A 16,081-nucleotide genomic window follows, 5' to 3' on the forward strand; every position below is an offset into this window, starting at 1 on the left:
TCCGGGGAGCAGCCTTCAGGACTCATTGGTGCTACTCGCCAGGAAGTCCCCTCCCTTCCCCTTCCGAGGTGGACGTGACCACAGCAGGCTCCTGACCACCCCGCCTCCCTGTGGGGGCATCTCCCTCCCAGCCCAGGGCATCACGCTCTGCCCCCAGGGCCCGGCAGCAAAGCCGGTGCTTCTGATCTGTGCCTGCCCCAGGCGGGGCTGCCCCCACCCCTGCCTCCCTGGTTCCCACACGGGACAGTCGCTCCTCCTGGCCTTGAGACCAGGTGAACCTGTGGGTGTCCCCCTCACCGATCGTGGCTTCCTCGTATGTAACACTGGGGCCTCCTGTCCATGTGCGCCTGTGGGGGTTGGGGGGGCTGGCGGACACTGTGGGGTCACTGCTTGATCCGTCAGGCCCGGGCTCATTAGGGGTTGGAGACAGTTTCCAGGTGTGTCAGGGCTATGGGGAGCAGAGAGTCCAGCCCTTGTAAATGCTTTGCGGGGAACACTTGAGAACCAGGCGCTCCCAGCTAGGAACAGACCTGGCGTGGCTTTCTCACCCACTAGGCCAGACCCCATGCGTAGCGCCAAGCCTGCTGAAAGCCGGCCTGGCTGGCGTGGACGGGAACGAGGGGGCCGGGACGCTCTTGATGGCACAGTGAGGAAGCAGTGCCCCCCAGTGCCTAATGTTGCTCTTACAATGGAGGAATCGTGTTTGGCTCTCTCCCCGCCACCTTTTTTTTTTTTTTTTTTTTAAGATTTATTATTTCCTTTCTTTTTAAATGAACAAAAGTAACCTTATTGAGGTCAAAGTTGGAGATGACTTTCGGGATGGAGCGGCCTTTCTTGATTAAATCATTGGTGGGGTAGGGCTGGGTTGGTGAGTCTAGAAGTCAAAGCCCATGTCCTGGAGGGTGCTGGGGGCTGTGCTGGCACGGTGCCAGGCTGGTCAGCGCTCAGCCACTCAGGACACAGGCCAGGCTCAGCGAGGTGCCTGAGGGGTGCTGTGCAGCCGGGGCCTGGCCGAGCCGTGAGACCGGGGAAGAGAGGCAGCCAGCGCGTAGACAGTATTTATTTGTATCATCCGTAGAACACGTATTTACAGAAAGACGGAGCCACCACGGAACTGCCGTGGAACCATTCAGACCCTCTCACTTCTCCAAGAACCCACAGTCCAGCGCGGGGCCAGAGCCTGGCTGTGGAATGGGCCAGCTGAGTACCTGGGCGTCAGCCAAGGGAAATAGCTGGGGATTATGGCTTCAGCATTCTCCCAGAGCACATTCCTGAGCGCTGACAGCACGGAGCCCTCGCCACCCCCACCGTGCCCCTAATCCCAGCGGGCGAGGACAAGGGGCCCGAGCAGGGCAGGGCGGCCACGGGTCGTGCCCTTCCTGCTCCGAGAGTGTCTGCCGGGCCCCGGGGCTGGCAGGAGCGTCCCTGAGCTGGACTGGGAGGCCTCTCTGGCCTGGGGCTGCTCGCTGCCCTACAGGCTGCTGCTTGGCGGCTGGAGGTGGCAGGAGCTGCTGGCACTGCCAGGGAGCGCTCACTGGGGAACAGGAGCCGGCCAGGGCGGGCAGCCCACTCAGCGCGGCAGGACTGGGCCCAGCGGGGCGCCAGCAGCCCCTGCCCCTCCTTTCTTTGGCTGTAGAGGTTGGGGTGGGGGAGCCAGGACAGACACAGCAGAGAGGAGCTGCCCAGGCCTAGGGGCCTGAGGTCCCAGCAGGAGGCGGGACAGCCGTGGGTCCCCTGCGCCCTGAGCAGCTCGGCTGTTCTCACTCCTTTTGCGGTCCTGGCGGGGCGAGGCCTCTGCTTGCACCCAATGCTGTTCCTCACCGGTCACCGGCTGACAGGGTCACGAGAGAAGACCCCGGGGCGGGGAGGGGGGCTGGAGGCAGGCACTGCCCTGGGCGCAGGGCACAGGGGTCACAGTGTCGGTCTCTCTCTCACACACACACACACCCCTCCGGCACACACGGATGCCACACGCACGCCTCCCGCTGCTCCGGTCGGAGGCTGGCTGGCTCTCTGTGCTCACACACACTGTCAAAGTGAACCCAAGTCTCTTATTGCTGGGCGGGGCGGGGCGGGGCGCGGGGAGGGCTACTCCACGAAGAGTGAGAACAGCACCATCACCACGATGCCCGTGCAGAGCAGGAGCACTTGCTGCAGGGAGTGCCTGTGGGCAGACGGGCCGGTCAGGGAGGCGCCGCTGGCGGGCAGCGGGTCGCGGCCGGACGCTCCTCCCCGGCCTGGCGGGCCACTCACCACGGGTCGTCTTCCTCCAGGAGGTCGGGCAGCACGTTCACCAGCGCGATGTAGAGGAAGCCCCCGGAGGTGAAGGGCAGGATCCAGGCCACCGTCTCCTCTGTGGCGGGAGGACGCCCGGGGCGCCTGTGAGCCCAGGGGACGGAAGGTGCCCCACCCCCTCCCGCGGGAGAGCCCACGGCAGACCCCGGCCTGACGCCAGCAGCAGGGCGGCCATGCCCTTTGGCTGGCGTCTCTCTGCTGACCACCCACCGTGCCCGTACCTACTCCCTTAGGGGACTGCGTACAGATGGCGAAGCAGGCGCCCAGCAGGCCCCCCAGTGCCGTGGAGAGCTGCAGCTTGGCCGCGCTCCATCGGTCAAAGCCGGCCCGGAGCAGGATGGCGAAGTCGCCCACCTGAGAGGAGGTGCGGATGCTCACCCCGGGCCCCAGCTGGCCAGACGCTCACCCCTACCCCGCCCCCTGCCCTGCCCTGCCCTGGCCCTCCTGGGCAGCCCAGGGTCCTCCGCGGCCACCCTCGCCCTCGGGGCACGCACCTCATGGGGAATCTCGTGCAGGAGGATGGCCATGGTGGTCAGGAGCCCGATCTGCAGGGAGGGGGGCTTCAGTCTGTGGCCTGGGCACAAGCGGGCCCACACGTTCCCTAAAGACCTGCTGTGGCCAAGCTCCTGGCTACGGGGAATACAGCGACTACAGGCACAGGCCCTGCACTCGCAAAGCTCCGGGCCTGGAGGGAGACATGTCCTGTGCAAACCACTTGGGGAACTGTGCTCCTCCCTGCTGGGTGCCTCGGGGGAGGACTGGGACCTCATTGGGGGGGGGTCAGCAAGGCCTCCTTGGGGGAGTTAAGCCAAGCCCGAAGCCTGAGTTGTCGTCTGTCCAGAGTGCGAGGAAGCACATTCCAGACAGCAGGGACAGTGTGAGGTGGCAAAGAGCTCGGCTGGTCAAGAACAGGCAGATGGCTAGGACCAGGGCGCCGGGGCCAGAGGGAGGGGACCGAGGGAGAAGCATCGGGAAGCAGGCAGGGGCCAAGCCCCGCAGCTGGGCAGCAAGAAGTGCTGGAAACAAAAGGTGCGGGGAGACCCTGGGGCGGAGCAGAGAGCGGAGGGGAGCAGGTGGGCTGGGGGCCCTCTCGGGGGTCACTGTGGAACTGCCTGGCCGCCCCCTGCCCGGGCCCTCGCTCACCTTCTTGCTCACGAGGAAGCTGGCGGCCACAGCCAGCCCATGGGTGAAGTTGTCTATGGTGTTGGCCAGCAGGTTGAGATAGCCGCTGACCTGGGGGTGGGGGGGAGAAAGCTGGGCTGAGCCCCCACCCCCACCCCGGCTCGCGTCGCTGCGGCAGGAAAGGGCCCTGAGCGGGCCACTCACTTTGACGCTCCGGACCACGGCTCTCAGGCCGGGCTCTGCAGCCGGCTGGGCCAGACAGTGGCCTCCGCTGAGCGCGGCAGTAGCAGCAGCAGTAGTGGGGTCTTTGCTGGGGGCCTAGGGCCGGGAGAAGGAGGGAGAGGTGACATTAGATGCCCCGCACTGAGCCAGGGTAGACACAGGGAGGGGAGAGATGAAGAGAGACAGGGAGCCCCTCTCTTCTCTGGCTACACTCATCCGCTGCTCTGTCAGCCGGGTGCCCCCCAAACGTAACCCACACTGCCCCGCTGCTGTCACTGCCGTCTGTCATGACAGCGATGCGTCACCAGTCCCCAGAGCCTCCCAGAAAAGCTGGCCCGGCCTCCCACAGCTCCCAGGAGAAAGGCCTGAGACCCTGTCTTCGGGCTCACCTCAGAACCCTCCAGGCCCTGCCCCGGGGTTGGGGGCTCACCTGGCTGGTCCCCTCCTTCTCCTTGCTGTCCAGGAACATCTTCTCCAAGGCCAGGAAGGTCAGGAAGCCAGCGATGACCCAGAGCCCCAGCTGCTGTTGCTGCTGCAGGCTCTGCCCCTCGCCACCTGCAGGGGCAGCACTGACAGGGCCAGGCCAGGCCAGGGCCGTGGGAGGGACCGTTTGCTATGGGGCTAAGTCCAGGGCTGTGACAGGGGCAGGGGAGGGCAGCCAGGACTGGCTGGCTGGGCATCGGGGCCCCAGGACTCCCACGGGGCTGGGGTGCTGGGACCAGAATGGTGACCCCCTCCCTCCCTCCCAGGCTCCCGGTCATCCTGCCAGATGGCCCCAGGGCCTAGGCCAGCCCTGGGCCTGCGTGCCTGCTCCCGGCCTCACTCACCAGTGCTGGCGCTGCACGTGTAGGCCCAAGCCTCAGGTAGCAGGTGCAGAAATACATTGCCCAAGAGGCCCCCCAAGGCAAAGCTGAGCAGCTGCTTCAGGCGCCGAGCCCCGGCTACGAGGCAGAGATGCAGGGCTGGGGGCGCACCCTCTGGAGCCCCCGGCCTCACCTGTGCCCATCCAGCTCACCGGCTCTTTCTGGTTCACAGCCAGACCGTGAGCCTCCAAAAGGCTGGACGTGGGCAGCTGCCCTTCCCAGTTCCCCGTCCCCCAGGCCCAGCAGGACGCAGCCCGAGGAGCCGTGTGGAGCCACCAAGTGCGGCACAGCGCAGAGCCCCTCCCCCCACGCTGCGGACTCCTGACACGCAGTTTGCCCGTCTATCAAAGGCAGCTTGCAGGAATGAAGTGGCCACACGAACAGCAAGTACTCGTTAAAAGGGAAGTTCTCTCAGCCACTCACTTGCAGAGAAGTGGCAGATATTTGGGGACCTGTGCAGACTTGGGGTGTCCAGGGCTATAAGTGCATTAGGGGAGCCCTGTCCAACCCCTCAGTTTGATGGACCAACTGAAGCTTAAGGGGACAGCGGCAGCTGGGGGGGCTGCCCAAAGACCCTCTCTGAGCCTGGGCTTCCCACCTATAATCCAAGTGCACCCCACACTGGGCGCTGCAGGCTGCCCGGGGGGGAGGGAGTAAGCCGATGCACACTGGTCGCTGGGTCCCCATGAGGGCTTTGTGCCCAGCAGGGGCACCAGCCCTCCGCCCAGCACCTGGCCCGGGGTGTCCAGGACCATCTATGAAAGGAGCGACCCTGAGTCTGGCAAGCGGCACAAGCCTTTGGGACTACCCCCTCTGATGCATTCCTGGGGCCCCGGCTCTTAGCTATGATTCTCATTTTCTCTCTTTCTCCAGTAGAGGAATTTTAGCGGCACCCGCACAACCTTTCATTTTCAATGGCATGGTCCTTGTGAACAGGCAGCCCAGGCACATGGTGCCCAGGGTGGCCAAGAGCGCACCCCCCCCCCCCAGGCCCTGTGCGTGGCCAGGGAAGGGTGTCATGAGCAGCGGTGCTTTGCTAACCGCGGCTTCCCCAGCCCAGCAGGAGGCCTGCAAACCACCCCACCCCCACGCTCTCCCTGCACCGGGCGGCCTGCTTTATGTTGCTTTACACGGATCATTAGCTCAGTCATCTTCCCAAGGGTAGCTGCGAGGTGCATGCCACGATTATCCCCATTTTTAAAGGCAAGGAGACTGAACAGAGTGCAGTGACTTGTCTGATGCTACCTGGCTGCTAAGTGGCAGAGGCAGAGCCGGGATTTGAACCCAGGGAGCCTGGCATGTGTACCTCCAGCCACCGCAGTTGCACCGCAGTTGGTGACTGTCTGCTGATAGCAAGAGTAAGGGATGCCCGGATGAACTGGCCACACGGTGCCAAGCAACCAAGGTGAGGACACAGCCCCCGTCTCGGACACGTGGTGCGTCAGCCCCAGGCTGTCCTAAGGAGAGCAGCGGCCCTGGGGCAGGGTCACCCACCTTCTGAGCGCAGCATGCTCCCCATCTCCAGGGGGATGACAAGCAACGGGAAGACCCCGCTGAGCCCCACCATGAGGGAGCCCAGGAGCGAGCAGATCCAGGTGTCCAGTCTCTCTGCGCCCAGCAGGGCCCCCCAGGACTCGCTCTCCTTGTTGTCCAGGCGACAGGCCGCAGCAGCCCCCCGGCTCCGGAGGGCCGGCTGGGCACCCCCAGCCCCTCCCAGGAGATCCAGGACAAGGGCAGTGAGGAAGAGGAGCCTTCGGCCCGCCATGCCACAGCCAGAGAAGGGACATCCAGGCATGCCACGAGCTGAAAGACACAAAGGCCGCTTACGTGAGCTGCCAGCCTGGGCTGTGCACCTGCTCAGGCCACGCGGCGCCTCCCCGCCCCTCCCAGAGGCCATGGAATCCACCCGGGACCCGATGGTGGGCGTGCAGAGCAAGGGGGCTCTGCTCCACCGCACGCCACACGCCGGCTCCTCAGGAGCAAACATTTTTTCCCTCTGAGCCAGCAGCAGGCAGCGGTGTAGCAGCGTGTCTGCCAGAGGCTACGCTTTCTCTGATGACAGGGTGAGGCTCTGGCTGGGCTCCATCCAGCCACCGGCCAGCCCGGCCCAGCTGGGTGTCTCTGGTTGCCAGGGGAGGCTGCGCCGCCAGCATGGGCCCAGGGTGAGGACAGCCCAGGGATGGAGGCTGCCACTGTCCAGCCAGATGGGGAGGCACAGGTGGGGGAGGCTGAGCAGCTGAGCCAGGACCACCAGACCTGATCGTGATGAGCCCACGGCCCGGCAGGGCTGACAGGAGGTGGGGCTGGCGAGCAGGCTGCTCCTCCGCGAGATGCCCAAGTTTTACAGACTCAGAGAACTGGGGGCGAGCGCGGCCTTCCTGCCACGGTGGTCAGGGTGGGGTGGGCGAGAGGGCAGGTGGCCGGGCCAGCACGGCCCAGGCACAGAGAGGGGGCAGCCCGCAGGGACGTATCCGCTGGCGGATCACGGGGAATCAGTCACAGGATGGGGCCGTGCCTGACTCAACCAAGTGAGGAGTTCAGGCTGGAAACTCGGCGTGTGAGTCCGCCCTGACTTATGACCTTGACCTGGTTCGGCTCTGCCTCAGTTTCCTCACCGGCTGGGCTAGGGAGGGGCGCGGGAAGGCGGCTGCCCCTGGGCGGTGGAAAAGATGCCTATGTCCGGGGAGGGCTGGGGTGGGGGGCTCCGGGCCTTCGCTGTCCCAAGCCCCCGAGGATGGCACCGGCTGGGCTCCACCGGGGACCAGAGGCAGCCCCGGGCCAGGCCGAGTCCGGGCCGGGTCACCCAGAGGGGAAGGGACCCCAAGTTTGGGAGAGGAGCAGAAGAAGAGAGTCAGATGCAGGGGGTCAGCACGGGAGAGCGGGCGCAGGGAGCGAAGGCGGAGACCGGGAGCAAGTGTGGGCGGCAAGGGAGAGGAGTCCGAGGCAGGCAAGTTAAGTCGCGGGCTCCGGGAGAGGGGTCCGGCCCGACCGGGCGAGCCGCGCGGCTCGGGTCCGCGGTCACTCACCGTGCGGCGGCGGCGGCGGCGGCGGCGCTCCAGGCGGCCCCGGCCATCCAGCTGCGGCGCCGCGCCCCGCCCCGGCTCGGCCCCGCCCGGCCCCGGCCGCCCGGCCCCCGGCCCGGAGCCGCCCCCCGCGCGCGGCCACGTCACACCGGGCCTGTCCGGAACCTGACGCGCTGCGCGCCGTGGGGCCTCGGGGGGCGGCGGCGGAGCGCGCTTCCGCCTCGCAGCCCTGGGGGACCCGAACGGCCAGCGCACTTCCGCTCGGGCCGGGCCACCGGGCGGCTAGGGGAAAGCGGACGGAAGTGAGGTTCCCCGCCCCTGGCGGAAATCGCGTTCTGCCGGGCCGGCCGGCCGGCGGGGGCGGCGATCGGGCCGGGCGGCTGGACTTGGGGGCTCTGCCGACCGCTTCCTCTCTGGGCTGCAGTCCCGCCCGCGGCCGCACGGGGGCGCGCCCGGCCGCCAGACCGCGCCGACCGAAGCCGTCCGGGGGCTGGGATGGCCGGATGGCTGCGGCGCTCCTGCTCTGAGTCAACCGGGCCTGGCTCCTCCAAGAACCAGGGAAAGGGGAAGTGCCTGCCGCAGGGAGGGGCCTGGCCCCGGGAACCTCAGAAGAGGGAATTTTATTCTTACTCATCGAATTATTTTTATGCTTTGGTTTTTCGCTGGGAACCTCAGGCCACTGTCTCCAAGACTTGTAACCCTTTGGGGTCCACTGCACGCTGGCTGGACCTCCTGTTGGGAACGCCAGAGCCTGGGGAGCTCCGCGCTCTGCTCACGGAGAGAAAGCCAGGCCTGACCTCTTCTCTCATCTCAGAGTAGGGCTGCAAACGGCATTGTAACCACAGCGTACTGAGCACCTACTGTGTGCCGTTCGCTCTGCGCGCACCATCTCACTGGGTCCTCGTTTGTCCTATTGAGGTGCATATTGCTAGCCCTGGGTCACAGCCCAGAGCCACCTCCACCTCCAGGGCCTCCACCGCTGTGGGCGTCTGGCCCAGCAGTTCACTTTGCATCCTTTCTCTGGGAGTCACCCAGGACAGGAGAGGGAGGGAGCATTTGGATCCTTGAGGTTACACCGGAGCAGGGGTCCCGAAGCCTCCCATGTCACTTTTCCCCCTCCTGGGCACAGTCTGGTTCTGGCCCCACCTGCTGCTCCAATGGCTGCTCCTGCCGGGACCCCAGCTCCCCGTGGGGAGAAGGACCTGCTTCTCCTTGGAAGGCTTTCTGCCTGCCTCACCCCCACCAGAACCACGGGGCTGCCGGGACACCTTTCTGGTCCCCTGCAGAATTCTAAAACGGAAGTCTCCGGTTAGTTTGTCTGCAAAGGGAGGAAGACACACAGAGATGCTGCCCCCGGGAATTCAGATGTCCCTCTCTGCGTATGCAAATCACCCTCATCATATGCAAAGTGCTTCACAATATGCAAATGATTTCACAATTACAGAGTCAGCATTTCTGCCTCTGGGGGTTGAGGGCTTTGGGCCACCCAGCAAGGGGGTGGACAACACTCAGCCAGAAAGCCCCTCGCTGCCCACTCGCACCTGGCCTGGAACTTCCACCATCGGACTCATCAGAGGTCGGAGTCCTGTGTGGTTCTTTGAAACACTGAATTAGCTGTGGTGCAGAGTCCACAGTGTGGGCCCAAGGTTGGGAGGCTGCGCACCGGGGCTAAGTGCCGCGGCGCCCCAGCACCGTGGGGCGGCCGGAGTTTACCGTAACTTGTTTCACGTTTTATAAAGAACTAGAAGGGAGGCGTGTTAGGCTCCCTGGGCAAAGAAATGGTGACTGTCGGGGTCAGTGTTGTGTCACAGCGCGGGAAGCGGCTGCCCGCAATGCTGGGATCCCATAGGAGCACCGGGTCCAGTCCTGGCTGCTCCACTTCTGATCCGGCTCCCTGCTGATGCGCCTGGGAAAGCAGCGGAGGATGGCCCGAGTGCTTGGGCCCTTGCACTTGGGAGACCCAGATGGAGCTCCTGGCTCCTGGCTCCTGGCTTCGGCCTCGCTGTTGTGGCCATCTGGAGAGTGAACCAGCAGATGGAAGATCCCTCTCTCTGTGTAACTCTGTCTTTCAAGCCCATCTTTTCTTTACAAAAAGAAATGGGAAATGTTGAGGGAGATGGATGTGCTGATTTGAGCACACCCTGCCCCATAAACAGGTGCAATTATTCTGTGTCAGTTAAAAAGCACACACTGCACTGGATCTGCCAGGGACTTGCAGGTCCACGGGTAAGAAAATTGAGATGCGGGAATGTTAGTTTAATATGATCTGCTACTTTAAAATAATGAAAAGAAACCGTGTATATGAGTCTGTGACTATTAGGCACTGGTATGTAGAAGTCTGTGTATATTATGGGTAAATAAAAATATGGACGCGCAGACATCAGGGTGGTATAGATACTGTGGCGTGGACAACAGCAAGGAGGGGGAGGAAGAGCCGTAGCAGGAAAGGAACACATTACAAATGTGTATGGGGACTGGGCGTTGGGTGCCGCCAACGAGTCGCAGCTCGTGACGTTGGTCTTGTTTGTGTCCCAGCTTCTTGCAATGTGCAGCCTGGGAGGCAGCAGGTGCTGGCTCAAGTACTTGGGTCCCTGCCACCTGTGGGAGACCCGGATGGAGTTCCTGGCTCCTGGGGTCGGCCTGGCCCAGCCCTGGCTGTTGCAGCCATTTGGGGGATGAACCAGCAGAGAGAGGATCTCTGTCTCTCTCCCTCTTTCTGTGTAATTCTGCTTTTCAAATACATAAATCCTTAAAAAATAAAAGGAAGGAAGGAAAAGATATATCAGACTTTCTGGGACAAAGTACTGACCTCCTGTACCCGAATTTCTTCTGTAAAGCAGATTACTATATTGGATTCTTGTGAGGATTAAATGAATGCATACACATTATTCACATGTGTTTATATGGGAATAAAAATGTTAAAGCAATGAAAAGGACAGATAGAGACATAAGGAGGGGGGGCAGGCATTGTGGTTTAACAGATTAAGCCACCCCTTCTGACACTGACCCATGTCAGCGCTGGTTCTGACCTCTCAGCTTCTGAGCCAGCTCCCTGCTAACAGGCCTGGGAAGGCAGCAGCAGATGGCCCAAGTCCTCAGGCCCCTGTCACCCACACGGAGACCCGGATGGAGTTCCTGGCTCATTGTGGCCATGAGGGGAGGGAACCAGCGCATGGAGGGTCTCTTTCTCTCTCTGTCTCCCCCTTTCTCTGTCGCTCTACCTTTCAAATAAAGTAAGTGATAAAAAGGACAAAGACATAAGGTGGGACCACGCTCTATTCTCTCCGTACCAAGCACAGGTGAGTGTTTTCTGACACATTTATTAACTGGGATAGAGGCCTCAGATTTCCCGGGTCTGGGGGCTGGACAGACAAACCTCAGCCGGACAGGGTGGGCCTGGACCTTGCCTGGTTCAGGCCAGAGGAGTGTGGGATTGGGGACTTCCCTGGGGTGCCGGGATCTGACATTAATGCCAGTTCCCATCTCCGGTGTCTTTTTTTTTTTTTTTTTTTTTTTTAATTCTTTCTTTTCCAAAAGGGTGAGTGATGGAGAGAGAGGGAGAGAGATCTTCCAAGTACTGGCTCACTCCCCAAATGCCCACAACAGCCAGGAGCCAGGAACCCCATGCACTCTCCCCCCTGAGTGACAGGACTCCAGCACGTGGGCCGGCATTTGCTGCCTCCCAGGTGCATCAGCAGAAAGCTGGATCGGAAGCAGAGGAGCCGGGACTTGATTCCCAAGCAGCTGATATGGGATTGTGGGCCTCGCAAGAAGCGGCTTAACCGGCTTCGTCACCACCACCACCACCACCACCACCATCCCCGCCGTGTCCTTACCGGGGGGCTTCCTGGGTACAGCGAGGCCTCAGCCCTCAAGCAGGGACTGGCGTTTGTGCCTGCTCACCAGGCGATGGCTCTGAGAGCCCAGGGCCAGAGCGGCTGGGGCTGGGGCTGCAAGCAGTCAGGGCGTGGCCTCCTGAGAGCAGGCCCTCTGCTTGTCCCTGGGCTTTGTGTGGGGGCCGTCGGCAGGCAGTGAGCTATAAGTGTCCGTAAGGGCAGAGAGCCATCTGGGGCTGCAAGCGGTGAGCACTTGCCACAGTCACGGCGACAAGATCCACGGCTCCCTCCAGGGTCCCACGCTCTGCCTCGCCCAAGGGGTCCTGCCCCCGGGGATCCCTGAGCCAGAGCAGCCGTGGCCACCCTGTGTGCCCCGGAGGTGCTTTCTCTCTTCAGCCCTGAGCCCAGGCCCGTGGGTGCCCGGCCCCTGCATGGGGCCTCTCTCTTCTTCCTCTGCCACTCACAGCCCAGCCCCACCATGTCTGCCGGGCCTCAGGGCCTTTGCAGATACTGCGACCCCCACTGCCAGCAGGCCCAGGATGGCCTTCCCCTTTCACACTCCAGCCTGTGGACGAGGCCTCCTCCTCCTGGAGGCCCTCCTGATTTGTCCAGCCCGACAGCTCTCAGTGTCTTTGGGGCCCCAGCTCTGTCCCTTGCTGCGTGTGGGCTCTTGCACAAGCTTGTGCCCATAGCTTAGCGAAAGTCCATCCCATTTCACGTCCCCCTCTCCTCGTGCAAATTGGGGGACAGTCCTTCTCGGCTTGCCCTGCCACCCCAGCCGTGTAGGTCCTCTATTTAATTGATGTGCTCATTTACATATTTGCTGCTTAGCCCTCCCTATCCCCTCTCCCTGCCTCCTTGGGGGAACCTGAATTTTGTGGTGATCAGTCCTATGCTTATTATTATTATTATTTTTTTTTTTTGACAGGCAGAGTGGATAGTGAGAGAGAGACAGAGAGAAAGGTCTTCCTTTGCCGTTGGTTCACCCTCCAATGGCCGCCGCGGCCGGCGCACCGCTCTGATCCGATGGCAGGAGCCAGGTACTTATCCTGGGCTCCCCTGGGCCCAAGCAGGGCCCAAGCACTTGGGCCATCCTCCACTGCGCTCCCTGGCCACAGCAGAGAGCTGGCCTGGAAGAGGGGCAACTGGGACAGAATCCGGTGCCCCGATCGGGACTAGAACCTGGTGTGCCGGCGCCGCAAGGCGGAGGATTAGCCTAGTGAGCCGCGGTGCCGGCTTGCTTATTTTTTTTTTAATACCATTTTTTTTTTCATTTATTAGAAAGGCAGAGAGACAGATAAAGGAGAGAAAGAGAGCACTAAAGAGTTCTCATCTTTTCACTCCCCAAATGCCAACAACAGCCTGGGCTCAGCCAGTCTGAACCCAGGAGCCAGGAACTCGACCTGGGTCTCCCACATAGGTGGCAGGGGCTCCACTATCTGAGTCGTCACCCGCTGCCTCCCAGGGTGAGCATCCGCAGGAAGCTGGAAGCAGAAGTCAAGCCAGGACTCGAACCCGGGCACCTGATACGGGATTCAGGCAGCACAAGGCACTGCAGCAGGTGCCTGCCGCAAGAATTTCACATTTTGGTGACTGCTTTCAATAGGATATTTCCCATTACATTTTGAACACCTTCCTGATACAGAAAGGTATGTTATTACTATGAATTCCTTTGGTAGCTTATCAATCCACTGCACTTTCTGGGTTGGAATAATTCCTTGCAACCAGCATTGTGGTGTAGCGGATAAAGCCGCCACCTGGGATGCCAACATCGCATATGGACACTGGTTGGAGTCCCGGCTGCTCCACCTCTGATCCAGCTCCCTGCTAATGCACTTGGGGAGAGCAACAGCAGATGACCGAAGTCCCTGGACCCCTGCACCCACATGGGAGACCCCAAGGAAGCTCCTGGCTCCTGTCTTGGCCTGGCTCAGCCCAGGTTGTGGCCGTTTGAGCAGTGAACCAGCCAATGAAAGATCTCTCTCTCTCTCTCTCTCTCTCTCTGTAACTCTGCCTTTCAAATAAACAAATAAATCTTTAAAAAATAATTTCTCAGTATGTACTCCCTCCCAAGGTAGAACCAACATTGCTATTTGTAAAGACAGAGGGTTTGCCTTGGTTTTGAACTTCACAGAAGGCTAAGGGTTTATCTTGTGGGACTGGCTTTCTGCAGACTCCACCACTAACACTGCCCCGGCCCCGCTGGCGCCGCTGCGCGGGAGTGCGCTCGTTTCTGGCTCGGATTTCTGCTCTTACACACGGTGCAGCGCAGAACCTTCCAGTGCACGTCTCTGGCTGCACGCCCGCGAGCCGAGCGCCGCCCGATGGTGTGCGAGCCCCCGCAGCGGTCACTGGGGTTGCGGCCGGACAGCGACGCCCCGCGACCCCCGCGCGCGCCCCCGCTCCGCGCGCCCCTCCCCGGCGCAGCCGCAGCGCCTTCGGCCGTCATTTGCATTTCCCTCAGCAACCCAGAGGCCGAGCGCCCCTCAGCCGTTTGCTGGACACAGTGCGTTTCCTCTGCGGTTCCTCGCCGGCCCGGGGCCCGTCCCTGTCCCTGCGGGACCGCGGTGCCTTCCGACGCCCTGCACGGCCGCTCGCTTCTCCCCTCCAGGGCGTCTCCGCCTCGCCCAGCCGGGTGCGGGGAGGCAGCGCGCGTGTGTGGGTGTGTGTGTGGGGGGGGGGGCTGTCCTGCAATCCTCGGACCCGGCTCAGGCCCCGGGCCCGGAGACCCTCTCCCGCGCGCTCGGGCGTGCGCCCCTGCTGGTCGCGGGGGTCACCGGAGCAGGATTCGCGATCACTTCCGCAGCCCACCTGGGGGCCGGCGGCCTCTCCGCTCCGCCGGGCAGCAGCGCCGGGCGCTCCCTGGGGGCGGGCGGGCAGCCGCGGGGGAGGGGCCGCGGGGCGGGGGCGGGGGGCCGGGCCTGCGGCGGGGCCCCTGGGTGGGGGCGGAAGCTGCCTGAGCAGATAAGGGCCGAGGGCGGCCTGCGGTGAGACTGTGCGGGACGCCGCCAGCGGCCCCCCGCCCCGCCCCCGGCCGCCCCCCATCCCACCCCCGCACTCTGCGTCTCGCTGGCGGGACCAAGATCGGCCCGGAGACTCCCACCCCCACTCCAAGCCCGGGACATCGCGGGCAGGCAGGGTCTCTGACCATGAGGCTGGGACCTGGGAGGGAACAGTTCCAAGGAGAGTAGGAAAGACCGTCCTGTGCGGGGCACGTGCTTCTAACCTGGAGTCAGGCGGCATCGGGGTTCAAGTCCCTGCAGGCTCTGTGACCTTGGGAATCTCCTGTTCTGTGGCAGTAATAATAGCACCTGCCCACCGAGCTGTGATGAGACCGGAGTGAGCTCAAGCGTGGAGAAAGCTGAGCCCTCTGTGAAATGCCGGGGCGCCGAGAGGCCATTTCGGGGTAAAGGCATTCACCCAGAGGGTGGTCCTGGCAGTGCTGGGATTAGAACCCAGAATGTCTGGTGCCAGGCTCAGGGAATGTCGCCTCTTAGCCCTGCGACCCCAGAGAGTTAAGTCTCCCTGTGAGAGTGTTCCTGCCCAGGACAAAGGTCCCAGGGGAGCTGTGGCTGCTGCTTTTAAGATGTATTTATTAATTTGAAAGGCATAGCCAGCAGAGCGAGAGCGAGAGCGAGAGAGAGAGAGATCTTCAGTCTGCTGCTTCACCTCCCAAATACCCGCAACAGCCGGGTCTGGGCCCGGCACTCAATCCTGTCTCCAACGTGGATGGCAGGTTGTCCACTGCTTCCCAGGTGCGCATCAGCAGGAAGCTGGTATCAGGTGCTGGAGCCGGGTATTGACCCCAGGTCCTCGGGTGTGGGCTGTGGGCATCTTAACCACTGGGCTAAACGCCTGCCCCACGAGGGGCTTTTATCCAGGAGGCTGCTCGCCTCTCTGGATTTTAGAATCTCTGCTCTCACGGGCACCTGAGGTTGGAATTTTTCCAACTCTGACATCCTGCAACCTGGATCGGGAATAGCAGGAGAATTCTGGGCAGAGGGACAGTGCAGAGGGACTGCAGACACACTCACACAGGCTGTGAGTCCTTTTCCCCACAAAGCGGACCTTGGACCGGAGTCGTGGCACAGCCTGCGGTACCCGTATGGGCGCCAGTTCAAGTCCTGGCTGCTTCACTTCCTAACCAGCTCCCTGCTAATGTGCCTGGGAGGGCAGTGGAGGACGGTCCAAATCCCTAGGCCTCTGCCACCCACATGGGAGACTCGGATGGAGTTCTGGGCTCCTGGCTTCAGCCTGGCCCAGCCCCAGCTGGGGAGTGAGCCTGCAGATGAGAAGATCTCTTTCTATAACTCTGCCTTTCTAATAAATAAATAAATATATTTTTTGTAAAAGAGCTTTTTTTTTTTTTTTTTTTTTTTTTTTTTTTTTTTTTGAGCTGATCTGCCTCGTGGTTTGTGTAGGATTTCCACTGGGCTGGTGGACTACAGTACTGAGTTCTCATCCTGGAGCTGCCCCATTTAATCTTCTGCACCAGTCATCCTCCGTGCCTCAGTTTCCTGCTCTGTGAAATGGGGATAAGGATCCCTACAGCCGCAAGGTTTACAAGAAACAGTCGTGCTGCAAGGTGTGAGAGCAGAGTGGGAAGCCCTACCAGCGCTCCAAGGTCTCTGTCCCAGACAGGCAGTTCAGGAAGGGTCTGAGCGATGCCAGGGGCCCTGTGGGAGAGAGGAGGGAGGAAGTGGGGGCTTCTGGGAGTTTC

At 62.1% G+C, this 16,081-nt stretch overlaps 1 protein-coding gene across 4 annotated transcripts; it reads right to left on the minus strand.

The window, feature by feature from the left end:
- Positions 1 to 1,044: 1,044 nt before the first annotated feature.
- Positions 1,045 to 7,664, minus strand: SLC39A13 (solute carrier family 39 member 13). 4 transcript variants are annotated; one of them, XR_007922289.2, is made up of 10 exons: positions 7,529 to 7,664; positions 5,997 to 6,305; positions 4,467 to 4,580; positions 4,070 to 4,194; positions 3,622 to 3,735; positions 3,439 to 3,528; positions 2,790 to 2,840; positions 2,541 to 2,649; positions 2,254 to 2,353; positions 1,045 to 2,164 (listed from the first exon to the last, which is right to left on the minus strand). XR_007922289.2 is itself a non-coding variant. In XM_070070625.1 (10 exons), exons 2-9 carry the CDS (start codon positions 6,295 to 6,297, stop codon positions 2,291 to 2,293), a joined length of 987 nt encoding a protein of 328 aa, XP_069926726.1. In that variant the 5' UTR covers positions 6,298 to 6,305; positions 7,529 to 7,664; the 3' UTR covers positions 1,045 to 2,164; positions 2,254 to 2,290. The 4 variants fall into 4 exon arrangements, 3 of the variants coding, with proteins under 3 accessions (XP_069926726.1, XP_002709139.1, XP_008268796.1); XM_070070625.1 differs by having other exon boundaries at positions 2,521 to 2,649; XM_002709093.5 differs by having other exon boundaries at positions 2,517 to 2,649.
- Between the last annotated feature and the right edge of the window lie 8,417 nt (positions 7,665 to 16,081).

The sequence above is a fragment of the Oryctolagus cuniculus genome, chromosome 1 (assembly GCF_964237555.1).
Source record: "Oryctolagus cuniculus chromosome 1, mOryCun1.1, whole genome shotgun sequence".
NCBI classification, from domain to species: domain Eukaryota; kingdom Metazoa; phylum Chordata; class Mammalia; order Lagomorpha; family Leporidae; genus Oryctolagus; species Oryctolagus cuniculus.